The sequence below is a fragment of the Cotesia glomerata genome, linkage group LG10 (assembly GCF_020080835.1).
Source record: "Cotesia glomerata isolate CgM1 linkage group LG10, MPM_Cglom_v2.3, whole genome shotgun sequence".
In the NCBI taxonomy this organism is placed as follows: Eukaryota; Metazoa; Arthropoda; class Insecta; order Hymenoptera; family Braconidae; genus Cotesia; species Cotesia glomerata.
In genome coordinates, this window is record NC_058167.1 from 7,080,063 (window position 1) to 7,099,790 (window position 19,728).

The 19,728-nt window shown below is 27.2% G+C and overlaps 2 protein-coding genes and 1 non-coding gene across 6 annotated transcripts; 2 read left to right on the plus strand and 1 right to left on the minus strand.

Moving 5' to 3' along the window:
* Positions 1-1,812: 1,812 nt before the first annotated feature.
* Positions 1,813-8,364, minus strand: LOC123272348 (alsin). Of its 3 annotated transcripts, XM_044739046.1 has the most exons (13): positions 7,865-8,364; positions 6,463-7,785; positions 5,819-6,394; positions 5,163-5,734; positions 4,896-5,076; positions 4,647-4,813; positions 4,040-4,149; positions 3,751-3,962; positions 3,152-3,688; positions 2,908-3,084; positions 2,696-2,849; positions 2,443-2,625; positions 1,813-2,005 (listed from the first exon to the last, which is right to left on the minus strand). In XM_044739046.1, the coding sequence occupies exons 1-13, from the start codon at positions 8,203-8,205 to the stop codon at positions 1,958-1,960; spliced, it is 4,581 nt and encodes a 1,526-aa protein (XP_044594981.1). In that variant the 5' UTR covers positions 8,206-8,364; the 3' UTR covers positions 1,813-1,957. The 3 variants fall into 3 exon arrangements, 2 of the variants coding, with proteins under 2 accessions (XP_044594981.1, XP_044594980.1); XM_044739045.1 differs by having other exon boundaries at positions 1,813-2,625; XR_006511063.1 differs by lacking the exons at positions 1,813-2,005; positions 2,443-2,625 and having other exon boundaries at positions 2,715-2,849; positions 2,908-3,079.
* A 4,794-nt stretch (positions 8,365-13,158) lies between these two features.
* LOC123272787 (1-acyl-sn-glycerol-3-phosphate acyltransferase beta) lies at positions 13,159-17,380 on the plus strand. 2 transcript variants are annotated; one of them, XM_044739784.1, is made up of 7 exons: positions 13,159-13,324; positions 14,650-14,715; positions 15,597-15,782; positions 15,876-16,009; positions 16,450-16,628; positions 16,713-16,878; positions 16,961-17,380. In XM_044739784.1, exons 3-7 carry the CDS (start codon positions 15,598-15,600, stop codon positions 17,119-17,121), a joined length of 825 nt encoding a protein of 274 aa, XP_044595719.1. In that variant the 5' UTR covers positions 13,159-13,324; positions 14,650-14,715; position 15,597; the 3' UTR covers positions 17,122-17,380. The 2 variants fall into 2 exon arrangements, with proteins under 2 accessions (XP_044595719.1, XP_044595718.1); XM_044739783.1 differs by lacking the exon at positions 13,159-13,324 and having other exon boundaries at positions 14,552-14,715.
* Positions 17,381-18,077: 697 nt separating this feature from the next.
* Positions 18,078-18,184, plus strand: LOC123273485. The gene has a single exon (XR_006511318.1). It is a non-coding gene; the product is annotated as a U6 spliceosomal RNA (small nuclear RNA).
* The last annotated feature ends 1,544 nt before the right edge of the window (positions 18,185-19,728 follow it).

The following is a 19,728-nucleotide window of genomic DNA, read 5'->3' on the forward strand; positions in this document are numbered from 1 at the left end:
GCTTGTATAAAGCGACCTTTCTAAATAAGAGTTTACAAAACTCTTATTTAGATTACTCTCTGTATGAGTAAAATAGAATTTAGATAGTGAGACGTTTTTTCTTCTTCAAGAATTTCCGTTTAACAATTAATCATTTTAGTAATTGTTGCTGTTAGCACTAAATACTCTAATAATATTAATTATCACTATTATTACTAGCAATAATTTTTATTACTTACTATAACATTATATGTTAAAATTACCACAACGGATTAATAAGAAAATATTTGAAGGATAGTAAACTGTTGAACCCATTTGGGTTTAACTTGACGATTAAAAGATTTTGCACTTTTTGTCAGTTGTACAGGAGTTTTTAAATAGGTTGTCAAAATGCAAGTACTTTTTGCAGACGTCACTGTTATTTATCTTATCGGAATTATTCTTCCGCTTTTAAACCCTTCCATTTCAACGCATTGCATTTGTATTGATAAACATGATCAATTATATATAACATTAAATTTTATATCTTCTCGACAACTTGTTTGTCTAAGCAAGAATTTAGTTGGTTTTTGGAAGGGCTATTTCAATTACAGGCGTTGTAGAAGAAAACATTTCTGACTTTAGATAGTTTCAATTTTTAAATATTAAGAGTATTTTTTCATGTGACAAAAAGGATGACTTTAATTAATTATTAAATAATAAGTTTTAGGTTAATTATGCTATATTATTTTGGTTCGTTGATTAAGATGACTACATTATATGTTTATGTTTTTCCAATTACCTAACTATTTAAATGAATAGACAAACAAAGATAATCGTTAATTTTTGAGGCTGATAGGAATTTATTTAGAATAATATTTATTGTAACAAAAATAACTTTTAACAATTTTCTTTAATTTGTCATTATTTTATTACATTATTAATAAATTAGTTTAATGTTTTTTAAAATATGAGTTAGAGGCCACTAAATAATAGAAAAGAAAAACTAATTTTTTTTTCTTTAGAAAATAACTATCTGATTCTCTAATGTAAGTAGTTTCTGACGGATTGGCTATTAATAATTTATTTTTAATGTACCCCCCAAAGAAAAAGAGAGCAAATGTAACATATTAAGTTTTCTCTACCAACAATCAAATTATTAAAAAATTATCTATATTTGATAAAGAAAAATTAAATCAAACTATTTTATACTTTATTTTAAGTTCTGTTAATTTCTACGAAATAAAAATAGAAGTTGAAAAATTTATAAATCTGATTATTTCGTATGAAGTAAAAAATCTTTAAGTCATTAACATATGTATTTTAAGTGATATTGATCATGAATAAAATTATTTATTTATTTTTTTTTTTTATTTTCTACTAAATCAAAAAACATTAATTATTTTTTTCATCAAGAGTATACTGATATTTGTTATAATTCTTATTACAATAATACGCGATATTCTGGCGAAAAATAAGAAATATTAATGCTAAAAATAAATCATTTGAATGCTTAAAAAGAAATATAATCAGCTTACACACATTATTTTTCATTCACTTTACCATTATTGTTGTGAGCTTTTGATAGAAAACACCAATTGCATGACTAATGGGCAAAATAATGTTATATATACCAGAAAATACCAATTTTCATTAAACCGCTCAATCGAATTCTGATAAATGTATAAACTATAATAAAATTGTCAATTTCATAAAAAAAAAAATCATGGCAAATGTATAAAAAAAAAATTCAACTTATAGATAGATTTGTTTATTATACTATATGTATTAAAGGATTGAGCTATGTATCTAGAAATTTATATATGAAAATGAATAGAATATTTCAACTATAACTTAAATTCAACAATTAATTTATGAGTATAAATACTCATATATATACGCTTTATTTTAACTTTCATTACATTTAACAATATTTAAAGATATATTATATATATTACATAATCTTTCAAATATGAATAACAATATACAATTATTTGTTTTAATCAACAATACTCATTTTTTCCTGTAGAATTTGATAATAGCAAGCCTAAAAAAACAAAAATTAATACCGATTACAAAAAAAAATGGAAAAAGACAGATAATACGGCTTGATTTACTTTTGCTAGTAAAAATTTCAATGGATTATGTTTTTCTTAATTAGTTTATTGTATAGTTAAGAAAAATAAAAGAATGCTGCATTATTAAAAAAATTTTATGAAATAAAAAAATAAGTTCAAACTTTTTCGGATATTTAAAAAAATTATTTTGAGACTTGACCGATTTTTCATAGAGGGTTTTTTGAATACTTATTCTTTGAAATTATTCTATTAATATTGTGCAATATAGATCTAGTTTTATCATTAATTAATTTTGCCACGGTAATCCTTACTATCCAAATAAAAATTTTACAAGCCCAAGTAAAATATATGCCATCAACATAATTATGCGTATTATTAGAGCATGATTGAAAATAATTATTTTTACCTTTAAAGTAGTAAACATGATACCTAATTCACCATTTTGAAAAAAAGGTTCCATAAAATCTTCAATGAAATGACACTCACTACCTAATTGTAGAATACTAGAACGCACCACTACAAAATTGAATACTGGAAATAGCTCATCCATTGTCCATAAATAAGTTATACCTAATTGTTTTTGTACTGTCTATAATGTCAATTAAAAATAATTAACTTTTTTTAACATTGTAGACAAAAATGAAGATAATAATTTTTACCTTTGTTATTTGTTCAAACGTATTACGGATAACTAAAAGTTTCTCTAACGGTGAAAAAGTCGTTTTCAGTTGTTGTAAAGTTTCAATTGCCTCAATAAAAAGTGTTTCGCCATTATTTATGTCTAATGTAATATTAGATTTACTCCAAAATTTTCTATCAAATAAATTATATTAAAGTAAATAATTCATCTATTTTAATATTTCATACTTACTGATCAACATCTAAGAATGCCATCAGAGATATGATAGGTTGTTTATTCCACTTTTTCAATCGCTCCCAATATGCATCGTCGTCTTTTTTATTGTGTAGTGCATAAAGTACAAACAGCGCTGAATGCACCCGAGGAAGCAAAATTGGATGCAGTATTCCCGTAGCGCTTATTACTTTACTAATTAAAAATATTATCATTAAATTTGAATGATACTAATTTTAATACGGAGAAAGAACTATCATACCTCTCACTTTGATCATCAGACTCTAAAACACATCCTTTATCATCTTTTGGTAGTGCGGGAAAAAATAATGTAACTATCTCATAAACTCTCATAGTTATACTACGAAGTTCTGACACAGCGTGACTTAATAATAATGGATGAACTCTTACACCTCCATAACTCGCTGTATACACCGATGAAATTTCAATCAACAGTTTACCAAGAGGATGATGACGGCTTTCAAATGCATTGATCAAATAATTATGAATTTCGTTGAACTCCTTCAATGTTATTTTATCTTTACCAAACTGTGGAATTTTATTAAGTAAATCATTGTTAGTTCTTTTTTCTATATTTTTCAATGAAGATCTATCTTTTTCATGTGACTTATTAATAATGACAGCAACATTTTGCCATAATCTTTGGAATTCCATCGACTTATCTGCTGACGAATTAGCGTTACGAACGTTTGATTGGGGTATACCAAGTTGTTCATAACATTGTCGAAATATCGCTTGCCATTTTTGATCTGGTGGCACACATAATTTACCAAAGGATCTAGCAATAAAAAATTGATAAGACAATAAATTAAATTATTATAAAATACTAATAACACTTACGGTGGTCTAGAATTAGTTTCAACGTTGATACTATTTTTTTTAATTTGTAAAGTTGCTGTTACTTTTACTGGTTCATTCCAAGCCCCCTGGATATGTCCTTCTAAAACGTCGCCAGAACAAAATGTCAAAACACCTTTACCACCAAAAACTCCGACAGATTTAAACTCTCCTTCATAATGTGTTTTATCTTCAAAAATCATTAATCCATGACCCTATTTTTGGAAATGATATTTTCCAATTACTTTTGAAATTAATTTATTTAAATAACAAATAATTTTTATTATTTTACTGTCATAACGCCTTGAACAAAAGAGCCTTCGTAATAAATTCCATCCAAAGTTACTATTAATCCACAAATATGTTTATTATTATTACTCCACAAGCCGAAATATTTTTCACCTATTATAAATAATAAAAATTAGTTTAGATTTAATTTACTATTTATTTTATTTATATTGCTACATAGTTCTAAAAATGTGAAAGTCACTAAAGCAACGTATAGTTTTTTATTTATCTTGAATACTTATCAACGTTTTAAGTTAGCTGTTTTGGAATTATCGTAACATTAATGTCACGGAAAAAACAAGATGACACTGGATATCATCCCAGATTATACTGAGTGAAAAAAATTTTCAGATAGTAGCTAGTATAATCCAGATTACAATGAGTATAATCCAGATTACAATGAGTATAATTCAGATTACAATGAGTATGATCCAGATTATAATGAGTATAATCCAGATATCACGCAGTATAATCTGGATTTTTTTAGCTACTATCTGAAATTTTTTTTCATCACAGATATCACTGAGTATAATCTGGGATGATATCCAGTGTCATCTTGTTCTTTTCGTGTTCTATTTAAATTTTTTGTTGCATACACAAAAAATTCTTACCACTTAAGATATTGTCCATGACACCATATCCATTTTTGACACCATGCATCCATTCCCCGACATAAACTGTAGCAACAGATGCCATAAAGTGTCCCTCTTTTTTTACTCCATGTCCATGAGGTAGCCCGTCTTTAAAATATCCTTCATAAACATCACCATTAATATATCTGCAAGATTTTATTTTAATTATAAAAATAATGGCACATAAAAAAATATAGAGCTATTTAAATATTCAATAAAAATATCCACTTGAAGGATCCATATCCATTTTGCTGACCATCTCTCCAATCTCCTTCGTATATTCCTTGAGTAGATACTTCCATTTTTCCGAAACCATGAATTACACCTTTATAAAATTGTCCTGTATACAGACGTCCGTCGGCCCACTCTAATTTGCCGAAACCGTGAGGCTTACCATTCGACCAACGACCTGAAAACACAGATCAATTTTTAAGCTATCGATTATTATAAAAAAAAAAAAATTGATTCGAAAATAATGATTTATTTAATTTTTACCACTATATTTAGCATCTTTATAAATTGGGTGTTTAATGAATACATGAGTACTTGTACGATCTCTGGGTGGTGTATGGCCAACTACTTTTATCAGACTATGTTTAATAGCATTTTGCAAACATTGTAACCATTCATTTCTTTCTGTCGCAGTGTTAGTGTAAATAATAAAATTATCCTCTGGTGCTGTTATTGATATTGCATTTACCAATGTTTCAGAATCTGGTAAAGATTCAACCCACAAAGTAGGTAATAAATGTACTGTATGCGAAGTTCCAACTACGTGAATAAAGCAATCAGTCAGTAATATAAACCAATGCGATGAAAATCTACTGGAATGAAAAAGTAAAATTGGATGTGATCGAGATTCTCTTATTAAACGACGTTCAGGAGATCGAAGAAGTTCAATCAGTTTTCCAGAGTTTTCCCAAAATGCTTTTGTTTGGTCTGCTTCTTTTTGACGTTTTTCACAATCATCAAAAAATTTTTCCCACTTCACTAACGCTTCTTGAAGTCTCTCAATACCCATATTTGTACCATTACTTTTGATTAAATTTGATAGCATTACTTTGTATCTTAAAAAAAGAAAATATTTAATTTCCAAAAATTAATAATTTAAACAATATAAAAGTAATTTTTTAAAAGACAAAAATTATTACCTATTAAATTGTTTCAAAAGATGATAAAATGCATATGTAATTATATCTTCACTAGAAATTTTTTTCGATGCTTCTTTAGTAGTAATTTTATCCTTAAATAATCGCACAACAACTGTGGGTAAATCATTCATTAATTTTGCAATATGCGCAAAACCACCTAGTGATGTAATATCACAAACAGCATTCAAATAATACTTATAAACTGTTATAAATTCATCAACATTAACAACTAATATAACTTCATATGCTTCACTAATATAATTAAAATAATCACATAAACTTAACACATTTAATGCAATAAAATTCATTAATTCTGTATAACACCGACATAATGTATCATATGCATTTGATTCTTGTATTGCAACATTTCTTTTTTGAAATGGCTTGATTAAATTTTGATGAACAATAATCATTTCTTCTAATAAAATTTGTTCATTTGTTAAATCATTAGTAATAATATTTATTTCTTGATTTGTTATTGAGCAACAACTAAATGGACCAGAACTTGACACAAATTTAATAAAATATTTCAAATCATTATCGGATATATTTAATTTTACAACTTCATTATTATCACTGCAATAAAATATTTGAATAAATATATTATAAAACGAAAGATTTAATAATATACAACAACGATTTACCTTGATTTTCCAATAAAAAATAAATTATTATCAATATTTATACAACTATGTTTTGTACCACATGAAAAATCTCTGGCCCGTTTTTTAACATTATCATCATTATTAATAACATAATTAAGTAATTGCGGAGAGCTCTGATCATTTGTTTCATTTGGAAAAATTTGTCGATAACTATTTTGACCCCATCCATAAATTCTTCCATCCAACGTTAATGCTAATGCATGAAATGAACCACAAGATATTTTTTTAACCCCCGTGTTATGCAATTTACTCACTAAAACTGGTTTAGGTCTATTAATAATATCGCCAGTACCCAATTGGCCAAAATGTATATCACCATATGCCCATAATTCTGTTGAAAGTAAATTATTTCCTGCTGTAACTAATGAATTAATACGTTCATTTAATCCTTGTAGTGATAACTCATGATCTAATGATGCAGTACTAGAAGACCATGGAAATTCTTCACATCTCAAACTGTGGGCTAAGCTGTTAGTTGTCGTAGGCTTACCGCTTTCTTCATCATTGTGTTCAAAATCTTCCCTTGTATCATCATGTAAATCATTTATATTTATGTCTGAGCTTCCACTTACATGTCGTGATAATGTTACAACTTTATCTCCCATTGTTTTAACTCCTTCATACACTAAATTAGCCATATTAGATACATTTTGTTTTATTAGCCCCGTGGGATTAGATATGTGCTCATTACTATCATCTTTACCGTTGCTATAAGACGAAACCCAAGATAATTGTCGTGTTAAAAATTGTCTCGCCGCTTCTGTATTGATAAAAATTGGATTTTTTTTTTCTTTCTCATTATTATCAATTGTTTCTGTATCATTATCAAGCTTAGAACAATTATTGCTAATTGCTGTATTTGAAGTTAAATGATGACCAATCTTTCCGCTAAATGATATAGGACTTACTGAATTCATTGAATGGTCTTCGCTGAATGCTTGAGGAAGAAGACCATTTGGGCAAGTATCTGATGATGTCAAACTTTGAGGAGTTGTTATGTTATTTAAACATTGTGGACAAGAATTAACAAATACTTCATCAATGTCGTTTTCACTATCTGTATCGTCTTTTGTAGTTTTTGGAATTTTTCGAGCTACCACGACATTGAAATTTATACCGCATGCTATCAAAGATACTGTACGATCTTCGAAAAATATTATTTTTTTTGGTGTTTGAGTTTTTATATCAATTTGAGGTTGATCTCCACTTCCCCATAATTGACCGCTTTCACTAACGAATAATTTTGCAGTGTCACTTACTGCTATATTTTTTATTCTAATTGTTTCGTTTTCTTGCTTGTACCTGTAATTTATAATTTGATAATAATTGTTATATTTAAATTTTACTCTTAAAATAATAAGATAAAAAAAAAACAGCATACCCATGACTGCAAACTTTTACATCGTCTTTTATAATAATTTTATCAATAACTTGAAAATTATTTGGATCTACCGTTAATACATGACCATGATTATTAACAACAAATAAATACTTCGAATTCGACGCAATATCAATGGCACAAAAATCAATTCGTTTGAGTATTACGGATAATGATTGGTTTTTCTCAACATTTACTTCACCATAATAGAGATTGTTAGTCGTCGTTGATATGAAAATACGATTATCAATATTAACTAATTTTTTAATAATACCATTAGGTTCATCGCCAAACGTTAAATCCACTTTTTCTGTGCCTTTCCACAAATACACTTTTTGTGCCATAGTTTAATATTTAAACAAAATGTACTCATAATTCATAATATCTTTCTATTCTCCTCCCTCATCAAACAGTGGATTATTATGATATATTTTTATAATTTTTTATTTTTTGTCATGTCAATGAATAACTTCTTTGTTTTTTTATTATCAAACTAAAGATAATAATACTTTTTATTCCACATATTTAATTAATCAACAATGTATGTTGAATAGATTAAAAAGTTATTTTTATAATAAGGTTATAAGTTGTATCTATTTACTTTATTTTTAATTATTTAACTGCTTTAATTAAATAGCTTTAGTTAATCAGATGACAGTTCATATCATTCAACACTCATGTTATGTTTCATTACAGTATCTATCCCTACTCATTACTTATGTATACACAAAATAATATAATATACTTACTCATACATTCTAAGAGGTAACATTCTAACCTCACTTGTTGTAACAATATTTTAATAATCATAAAGAGTAAAACATTTTATTAATTTAAGAATTCAAATTACACAAAATAAGTTTTAATTATAAAATAATCAAGTATACTTATTTTTAAAAGCTTTTATTTAACTTCATTAAATTATTCATTAGATTGAAATTTTTGAGTATTAAAAATAAAAAATTATACTTTGTAGTTCCCGCTTGATAAAATACTTTTACTTACTTCATTAATAACTAGAGGCCGCTTATTCACAGAAAAAAAAAACAGAAATGGCCGAGGATCCACAGATTCGGTAGAATCTGGCGCCAAGTTCCGTTCAAATAAGTTGTAAACGGAGCGCCAGACTACCGAGTATGTTTACTGTAAGCAGAACGGTACTTATTTCTACGGTACTTAATTAATTCTACGGTACTTTTTGTTCCTAAATTTTATATTATAACAGTAACTTGTTGTATAGCCCCAAATTGGCTATAGTAAATTTATTGAGTTATTTTAATTCGCCCGTTGGAACGCGGTAGGGCGTTCAACTCGCAGTAAATAGATTAAGGCGGGAGAGTAGATTTAAATTTGAATAATTTAAAATAAATAATATAAATATTTAATGAATTTAAAACGCTCAGATTATTTTAGTTTAATTTAGATTTGCCTTGCGCGCAAATTTATTATTTATTATTCAATAGGTGACAAAATAAAAAGTACCGACAATAATTTCGAAAAAGGAAAATTTGCGTAGTGTACTACAGTCTTGCTTTTTGATAAGTCTCTTGTTGTTCCTTGGTTTTCGACTCCCCCGGTTGAGATGTTCGTACCTTTGGAGTGGGAGAGTCCCAGAGGGTAGTGAGGGTAGTTGCGTGCGCCTCTGCGACTCCTGTCTTCAGCAAGCATCCCTTCTCGAGTTGGCAAAAATGGGACTATGCTGCGATGACGTCACGACGACTCGACATTTCCAGACTATATGCAACCCGCATGGATGCCTGGTTTTTATGACCTAGTCTTGAGTACTCGAGCAATCCCTTTTTTAAGCGAACGTTTTGGAAAATAAGTTACTTAAAGGATTATGACAATAAAAAGAGTAATAAATAAAGATCTCCGGGTTTTCCCAGCATTGTAAAGAGTATTTCCAAAACGTTCGGCATCTTATCCTAAGTGACCATTACAATTAACGTAGGTTTATTTTAACAAAGAAATTTTTTCTTAGCATGTCTAAACTAACTGGACAGTACTATAAGTTTTTATAAGTTTTTCCTTGGGAATTTCCGGTAATTATAAATTCGTCTATACCCTAAAATTTATGATAGAAAATTTCCCATACTTAGCAATAGAATTTAAAATAGAAAGGTTTACAATTTTTTAAAGATTCTTATTTTTCTTACCGATATTATTACAAATAAAATACATATATTTTAAATCATCCTGGGTTTTTCGCGCTATCATTTATTTCAGCCATCTTTTTTATATGTAATTCTATATTAATATATAGACAGCGTTGTGATCAATCCTTTCGAATTCACAACAAATTCATACTTTATTTTACTGATATTAGTTCATTATATTCAATTATAACAATTAATCTACTTGTAATTATTAAATTTTATCAACGTAAACTACAGCAAGCTCAAAAATTTCGATCCTGACTTTTTTTCGATGTAAAAAGTGATATGCCACAGACTAAATAATTTGAGAATACATGGTAATCCTCCAATAGATGGGAAACTATAGTTAAAAAAATACATTTCACAGCTTGCATCTATACCCGCCAGGGTGCGCTGGAATTATTTTTACATAAACTGTAGCTTCAAGGGGATAGTTTGCTATAAAAAATGCAGCCAACGCGAGATTTAAGTTGGTACCAATTGTAAATTTTTATTATAATTACAAAAAATACTAAAATCTGAACAAAAACAGTTTCACTGTAAAAAATCGCGCCAAGTCCACGTTCATAAGACTATTAAGAAAAAAGAAATTTTTTTTTTCTTTACAAAAAGATATAAAATAAAAAAAATTTGGAAAATCCAAAAGTGCACGCCTCATAACGCTCATTCATTTTTTAAGAAAAAATAAATTGTGTAACTGATAAAAAAAAGCAAATTATAATTAAGTAATTTCTTACAGAGTATTTTTTTTTTTTTTTTAATATCAGCGCCCTTTTTTCTTGTTATATGCGCACGCAGTCTAAAAAAATCTAGCTTTATCAAGTGGCGCCATAGTTATCACGTGACAAATAAGAAAAATTCGTTTGTCTTTGTACGTTTATATCGTAATAAATTTTAATAAAAATTCAATTAAAAAAAAAAATATATATTCTCAGATTTCCCAACATTGCTCCTTTTTTTTTGTAATTATTATTAAAATGGTTATTGTCGTGAAATTGTAAATCTTAAAAAAAAAAAATTTTAATTATGATACTTAATTTGATTTATGATACTTATTATTATTATTAATTATGATACTTAAATTGATAGATACTTTGACAGCTTTTTGATATCGCTTGAATAATAAACCAGATCTAGAAAATTATTTTAAAAAATTTCATTTATAAATTTTTAGAGCTTGTAAAAACGAAATTTTTTGATGAAAATTAACCCTTCAGTACCCAGGTTTTGAGAATTTTACTCACGCTCGGTTTCAATCTTAATTATTTTTTTAAATTCAAATGGAAAGACCACTTGAAATTTTTTTTACCTTCCGAGAATTTTATATTCTTTTTAACTGTTTATCAAAAAATTACTTATTTTCATTATCAATAATGAAAAAAAAAATTTTTTTTGAAAACTATGAGATTTTTTCTCATGGCGAGAGTATTAAAGGTTGTTAAAAATCGAGCTGTTCGGCTCCCTACGGCGTAGATCAGCTCTTTTCGGTAAGCGCTCCGCCGACATATTTGTTTAGATCGTATGTTATTTAAATGTGAGATTTTTTCTCATGGCGAGAGTAAAAAAGGTGAGCCGAATAACGTGGGTACTGAAGGGTTAATTTAGCAGATATTTGATAACTTTAAGAATTTTTTTAAATAAATAAATTATGACAAAAAAAAAGTAGAAAAAAAATTAACATGTAGAAATTTAAAAAAATAAAAAATGCAATTTTTTAAAAATAATTTTTTGGAAAAAATTTATTTGTAAAAAAAAATTAAAAAATGGTTAAGTGACTGCTAACTTTAATGTCATAATTTTTTGAATTAATTTTTCTTGCTATAATTTATCTGTTAAAAAGTTTCTAATAATTATCAGATGTCTCTCAATTTCAATATCATTAAGGGCCAGTTTTTCAACCCCGGGTTTAAGTATTTTATCATTGTGAATATATCTATATATAATATAGATATATAGATATATTCACAATGATAAAATACTTAAACCCGGGGTTGAAAAACTGGCCCTAAAGAATTCTATTCGTAATATAAATATTAAATTATTTTCTCAAGTGATAAAAGGAATGTTTTGATTTCAATACAGGACTCTTTCCCTAAGCAAATATAACATGTTATCTATTTTCCTTCTGTTAGTGAATTTATGGAAAAATTGAGATGTAACTAGAATATTTTTTAAAAAGGGAGCACTGAATTAATTTTCCTAAAATTTATTGTTGGTGGTAACTCATTAAAATAAATCAAGAAAAGCCTATAGAGAATTCAAAAGATTGGAACTAATTGCTAATTACTAGGTAATCTGGAATACCAGTGTGGAATCGTATATTCAATAACAAAAAATGTCCATCCAGAAATTAAGAAAGATGGTGAAAAATAAAATGATAAGTACTGAAATTAGCAGACATTAGCAGGCATTTTTATAGCCAATCAATTATGATAGAAAAAATATTTTTAAAAAATTCACTCTTTTAAATATTTTAATTACTATATGCGGATTATTTTTGTTAAATATTTTTTACTATAATTTAATTGTTATATAAATCTCAAAAATTGTTAGATGTCTGTTAAATTTAGTTTAAAAATTTTAGAGCATAAAATTTCCTACAAATACTATCTTAAGCAATTTTTCATCTATGAGTTTATTAAAATAATATAGTGCGTCAAAGTTTAGTCAAAAATAAAATTGAACAATCGTTTTTATCAAAAAGCAAATCTAAAAAAATTAAATAAACTATTAATAATAGAAAATTGGAGTTTATAACTCCCACTTAAAATATCTTTGCTTTCTTCATCAACACTAGATGTCGTTTGCTCACGGTAAATTGTAGCGGGTAAATTACTACTACTATTAAATAAATAGGTGATCAGTAAATTCGTGGTCTAATAAACTTTATTATAAACGAACACTTAGTTTAAACAATTACATTTAAATAAATAAACTTTTAGTGAGCTACAGCTGTAGCGCGTAATGTCGGTTGGTAATTAGAATAATAATAATAATTTGTAGGCGGGAAGGTCTGTAGTTTTTTCTCTCGTCGTTGGTGGTGTTGAGGTATATTTAGTTCAGTGTAAGGCCGCTGTGGCGTGAGAGAGGCGACCGGACCGCCACAAAAAGCCGGAGGTTACCGAAGATTTTAAACACCGATTGACCGATTGTAATGAACAACAGTTTCACACACGTGTGTCATCTTTCATACTGCTGAAACACGCGTCAACAGTCCACAAGTGGCAATTGTTTTCAACAGTCAGGCTTCCGTGAAATTATTTTATTTATTTACTTATTAATTAAATATACATAGTAAAGAACACATGTAAGTAATTGTTCTTGTATTAATAACAATTGTTAATTTTAATTTTATTGTTTACTTAATAGGATAGTATATTATGATAAAAAGGTAGTAAATAGTTTTTTAAACTCACGCAAATTACTTCAATTTATGAGTTGATGTTTAATATTAATTGATGCGATTATATTTTTTTTTCGCGAGCAATTTATAAATAATTGAGTTATTTATTTTAATTAAATCACAATAGAAGAATTTCTATGCTGATTTTATTTGATTTAAATTTGACAAATACAATTATGGTAAATCAGCGGTATAGTGAAGTACGCTTTAATATCCTAATAATAAATAAATAAATAACAAGTCATCACGCTGCTTGACAACTTTGCAAAGTAACTGAACTTGTCATATTATTTGAGACTGGACATACTTATATCAAAATTATCTTGAAAAAAAAATTTTTTTTTCTTTACAGAGTGAACTCAACTTATTAATTAAGATAAATAATTCAAATATTACATTTGAGTTCTATACATTACAATCAATTGAAAATTTCAATTATTTGATAAAAATAAATTAAAATAAAAGGTATCGAAATGTTTTTTTAATGCAATTATTTCGATCAGCATAAAAACTTCTATAAGTAATAAATTACCAAAATTAGATTGAATTCGGCAATCATTCATTATCAATATTTGATTATTAAAAAATATTATAAAAAAATAAATCTAAAATAATTCTTAAAAATTTTAATATTTCTCTAACATCTTTTTTTTTTATACGCAAGTCAACGAATACCTGATCTTCTTTAAACAATATATTAGTATACATAGAAAATATTTATCTTTAAGTCTGAGTGATACTAATTGTACGGCTATAAATTTGGTTTTATTAATCCCAGTTTTGATGCTAGAAGATTAAAAAAAAAAAAAACAATAGATTTCTAAGTTCTAAATTTCCAGTTTTTAAATCTTTTGGCAGGTACCTATAGTAACTTTATACATTTTTTCGATCACAAATATTAGTAAATATTATACGACAGCAAACAAGTAAGAGAGAGAGAGAGCACGAAGCTTGTACGTGCATGTTTAAAGTTCTTCTGCAAATTAAATCTTTTATTTATAAATTTGCATTATCACAAAATAAATCCTATCTGATAATCATAAAGATAAAAGTTGACTTTGCATCTTGTTTACGCGCGCATTACTCACCGCTCTTAACTGTCACCAAATGAACTTTGACTATTTTTTTTTTTTCTTTTTTCATACTAAAAAACTGTATACGTACGAAGAAATGACTTTATAATAAATTTTTCTTTGGAAAGAGATAAAGAATTTCTCTTATCTATTTAGCGGCGTTGCTCAATAGATACTTCATAGTTTGGGCCACGGATCTAGTCTGGACCATATTCATTCCAGGTATGTATCTTTATACGTTATATTTTAATAATAATACTGATTTATTAACGTAAAATTAGTAACTAACAAATGGTTCATTGGCATCATTACTGATTTGTAATTTCTTCGCAAATTATTCATAATGAATATTCATTCTTCCTTTATTAGCATAAGTAATCTTTTTAACATTTTTGAATAAGAAAGAAAAGATGATAATTGTATCTGTTTCAAAATTTATTCGTACACTTTGTTTAACATGATTTTATATAAATTTTTGTACAGTGTTTTTCAATTGGAACATTCATATTTTTTCAGGTTTTAAATGTATTATTATAACACTGGCTTCCTTAGTATAAATTGTTGCATAATATACTGTGCACTGATAATATTTCAGATCGAAATATTTATTGCTTTCTCTATTCTATTAGACAAAATCACTTGAAAAGTTATTGCAAAATTTTTAATATAACAACTGAAAGAAATGTTATACAATAATAAAAAATATTATTTTTAAGTTTTGTTCAATTTAATTTATAAATAAATTAAACATTTGTTAAACAAAAAAAGTTTATTAGCTTGTCGTATCTTTTTCTATACAAATGTTTAACTTTTTATAATTTTAATTTCATTATTGAATTTAAAATATTTGACGTTTTATCGATCCACATTATAAATTTAAAATAATAGATAAATATTTGTAAAAAATGACACAGGTCGTAGTTCAAAGCCTTATTATAATGCATCGTTTTGTACTTTAATTAATATTTAATTAGTTTAAGTATGCTTTTAATTAACGCAAAGATATTGCAGCTGTATAAATTTTATTCAAAAAATCTAAAAATATTTAAAAAATAATTGCACCATTCAAAATATAATAAAATTTTCTGTCTTTGTTTAATAAGAATGATAGGGGTATCGTGCAGCAGTGTTGGACTTGGTCTCCTTATCATACTTGTTGTTTTATGTACTGTCAGTGGAGCAGCGAGATATCGGGCTAAATACACTTTATACATATTTTGTAGTTTTTTATTCGCCACAGCACCTATACCATTGATGTTATTACGTCCTCGCGATTGGAGAAATGCACTGTAATATTTACTTTTGTTTATGTTTTAAAAATAATTAAAATACGATAATTGTCATAAAAAATCAGAGAAATAATAGATTATAATTTTGTACAGCATACCGGCATGGTTGATAACACGATTTTCACGTATGATTGGGTGTCATTTTATTCTTATTGGAAAAGAGAATATTGTTAAAGATACTGGTGCAGTTGTTCTTATCAATCATCAAAGTTGTTTGGATGTTATTGGTAATTATATAAATACATTAGAAAAAAAAAAATTAAAGTAGAATAAAGTCCAGCTCTTAAAATCTAAAAATGTAAATATTTATTGGTTCATTTATAATACGCATTGTTAACACCGTGGAATATTCTTTTATTATGCTACAAGTATAGAGTAAAATTTTGATCCTTTTTTCATCTTTATTAAGTAAAAATTATTTATTTATTTTTGTAAACTCGATAAATTGATCTTTTTAGATAATCTACTGATACGAAAGTGGATTAAGTACTTCAATGTCAAGTTTGCATAAATTTAATGATAAACAGAAGCAGTCGACAATTTTTATCACTATTTAATTAAATAAAATAATGATGTCGCTTACACACATCTCGTACGAAATAGGACTTTTCTACTCTAAATAATACTTTTATATTAATTACACAATATTAATCAAATTTGTGTTCAGTTTTAGGGGAATTATGGCCAGTCCTCGAACGCTGTACAGTTATTGCTAAAAATGCTGTTTTATACTTAGGCTCTTATGGATTAGCTTCGTGGTTATGGGGAACAATATTTATTGATCGAAAAAATTCAAATGCTCAAAATAAAGTGAATTCAACTATCGAGATTATTAAGAAGAGAAGGGTAACAATACTAATTAATTATTACTGAAAAAAAAAAATTATATCCATTTGTTGAATTTTCTTCATAGTGTAATTTTTGCTTCAGGCAAGAGTACTCTTTTTTCCTGAAGGTACACGGCATTCAAATAATACTTTGAAGTCTTTTAAAAAAGGCGCGTTTCATGTAGCTATTGACTCTCAAATACCTATCCAACCTGTCGTTGTATCTAAATATTACTATATCAATCATAAATTAAAAAGATTCGATTCCGGTAAGATATTTTTAATTATTATAAATTTCAAATAATCTTAATAGTTTGTGTTTACACAATTTGTTTAAATTTTACATTTAAGGAGTGAATTATATATCAATTTTACCGCCTATTTCTACTGAAGGAAAGACCAAAAAAGATATACCTTCACTGATGGAACAATCTTATCAATGTATGAACGAAGAATTTAAAAAAAACACACAAGAAGCTATAGAAAATTTCATGGCTGATAAAAAACAGTGATCAGTTTAAAAGTTATTCTCAACACAGTTGACTACTCATTATCAATATAATTTAACGAATAATTACTCAAATAAATTTTAATGCCAGTTCAATATTAGGTAAAAATTACGATTAACTACATTGAAAATGTATATATTTTGACAGACCGGTGCCCTTCCACTTCAATTTTCGTTTTAATGTTGTATAGTAAATAATTATATTTTATATAATATATTATAATACAAAGTACACTATATTAAATATAGGATTACAAATAAAATTTTTTCATATACATTACAAAATATTTTTTTGTTTATTAATTGGAATAGAAAAAAGACTACTTACCCGGGTAAAAAAATTTATATATACTTATATGTTATTATATATTACTTATATATAATTATATATTACTTGCATATAATTATATGTAATTATATATAATAATATATAATTAGATGCAGCATTTTTTATAATCATATATAATCATATACAATTACATATAATTATATATAATTAGATATAATCATATATAATTCTATAGAATTGTACAAAAGTTACAAACATTATTATATACAATTACATGAAATTATATATGATTATATAAAATTATATATATTTCGTATATAAACTGATAAAAGGATTTATTAACTATTAGAAATTTAATTTGTTTGGAGACAATTATTTAATTTATTAAATTTTAATAAATTTTTTTTTAACATTCAACAAATATTTATTTGGGAGGAAAGTACATTTATTAATAGTTAATAAATATTTATTAATAGTTAACAAATGTTCATTAAAAGTTAATAAATATTTTGTTGAGTGAATTTGTTTTACTTGCAATGTCATATGATATGAAGATTGCTTATAAACAAAAATCATCTTTATAAATTATTTGCATTAATTATATTACATTATAATAACGTTTATTGTAATATACCGAACTCTATTACAGCTCATAAATCATTTATTAACATGTACTTGCTTCGGCAGTACATATACTAAAATTGGAACGATACAGAGAAGATTAGCATGGCCCCTGCGCAAGGATGACACGCAAAATCGTGAAGCGTTCCACATTTTTGAAGTAGAGAAAATATACATAATTGGAGATTTTAATGCGAGAATTGGAGAAAAGAATATAGAGAGTGTAGATAGTACACACAATGAAATAAGAAAATTTCTAAGGATAAAAAAGTGAACAGTGAGGGAGAAAAATTATTAAAGCTGTTCAATGAGGTGGGTCTGAAAATACTAAACGGAGTGAGAGAAGGGGACAGGCGCGGGGAAGTGACATTTGTAGGAGGAAAAGGTGAGAACTGTGCATCGGTGCTAGATCTCGCCCTAGCACTTGACAGAGGAGATGAGGATGGAGTGAATAGTTTTAAAGTAATCAAAAGGATTGAATCAGACCACCTTCCAATATCAATGGAGCTAAATAGAAATAAAAAAAAAGAAGATGAAGTAGAACAGAAAAATAATAACCTAAAAACAGGCTTACATGAAGTAATTGGAGAAAGATTGATGTGGAAGAAAGAAAAGGCAATGGAATATGCCAATGCAGCTTTTGAGAAATGGTCGGAGATGAAAGAGAAAGATGAGGAGCTAGAATGGGGTGATATTAAAAAAATAGTATATGAGAGTGCAAGAGAAGTATCAATGAGTAAAACAAAAAAAAAGGGGAAGGGAAAAGGTGGAGTGAGAAAAGAATGGTATAATGAACAATGCAAAAATGCAAAAAAGATGGTGGCAAGAGAAAATGAAGGACATTGACAAAGCTAAGGACATGGGACAGTGGTGGGAAGCGGTAAATAAATTCAGAAAAAAAACAAAAACAAAAAAAGGAGCAAAAATTAATGGAAAAAGATGGGTTGAACATTTCTCGAAACTTCTGAACAGCAATGAGGACAAAAACAATAATGAGCAAAGAAGAGATGCGGAAAGCGGGGAAGAGGAAGACAACTTGGAAATATTATACCCAGAATTGAATGAAAATTTCTACAGAGTTGAATTTATGAAAGCAGTTAAAGACTTGGGAAATAAAAAAGCTCCAGGAGAAGATGGTATATCTGCAGAATTCATTAAAAATCTACCTGGTGAAGTACTAGAGGAAGTGAGGGGAATTGTAAACAAAATGTGGAGGGAGGGAAAATTACAAGATGGATGGGAAAAAGCAAGAGTAATTCCAATATTTAAGGCTGGAGATGAGGAGAAACCGGAAAATTACAGAGGAATTTCCCTCCTAGATATAGGATACAAAATACTAACAGCAATGATGGCAGAGAGGATAATGAATTGGGCGGACAAAGAAGAGAAACTAAAAGAAAGCCAGGCAGGTTTTAGGAAAAGAAGAGGCACCAGAGATCACGTTTTTTTATTAAATTCACTCATCAACAATCAATTAAAAAAAAACAAGAAGTTATTTGTGGCCTTTATTGATTTAAAAGCAGCGTTTGACACGGTAGATAGGGACTTACTAATGGAAAAATTACGGAAACTAGGAATCAGAGGGAAAATGTACAAGATGATAAAAGCAATCTACGGGAGGACAACAAGTGAGATAATAGTGGAGGGAGCTAAAACTGAAGAATTTGAAATAAACCAGGGAGTTAGACAGGGGTGTGCACT

Coding starts and splice junctions, on each gene's coding strand:
- LOC123272348 (XM_044739045.1), bottom strand. CDS start 8,205: ATGGCACAAAAAGTGTATTTGTGGAAAGGCACAGAAAAAGTGGATTTA. Junction 6,395..6,462: donor TTTTTTATTGGAAAATCAAG/GTAAATCGTTGT, acceptor ATTTTATTGCAG/TGATAATAATGAAGTTGTAA. Junction 2,626..2,695: donor CGTTTGAACAAATAACAAAG/GTAAAAATTATT, acceptor TTGACATTATAG/ACAGTACAAAAACAATTAGG.
- LOC123272787 (XM_044739784.1), top strand. CDS start 15,598: ATGATAGGGGTATCGTGCAGCAGTGTTGGACTTGGTCTCCTTATCATA. Junction 15,783..15,875: donor CGCGATTGGAGAAATGCACT/GTAATATTTACT, acceptor AATTTTGTACAG/CATACCGGCATGGTTGATAA. Junction 16,010..16,449: donor AAGTTGTTTGGATGTTATTG/GTAATTATATAA, acceptor ATTTGTGTTCAG/TTTTAGGGGAATTATGGCCA.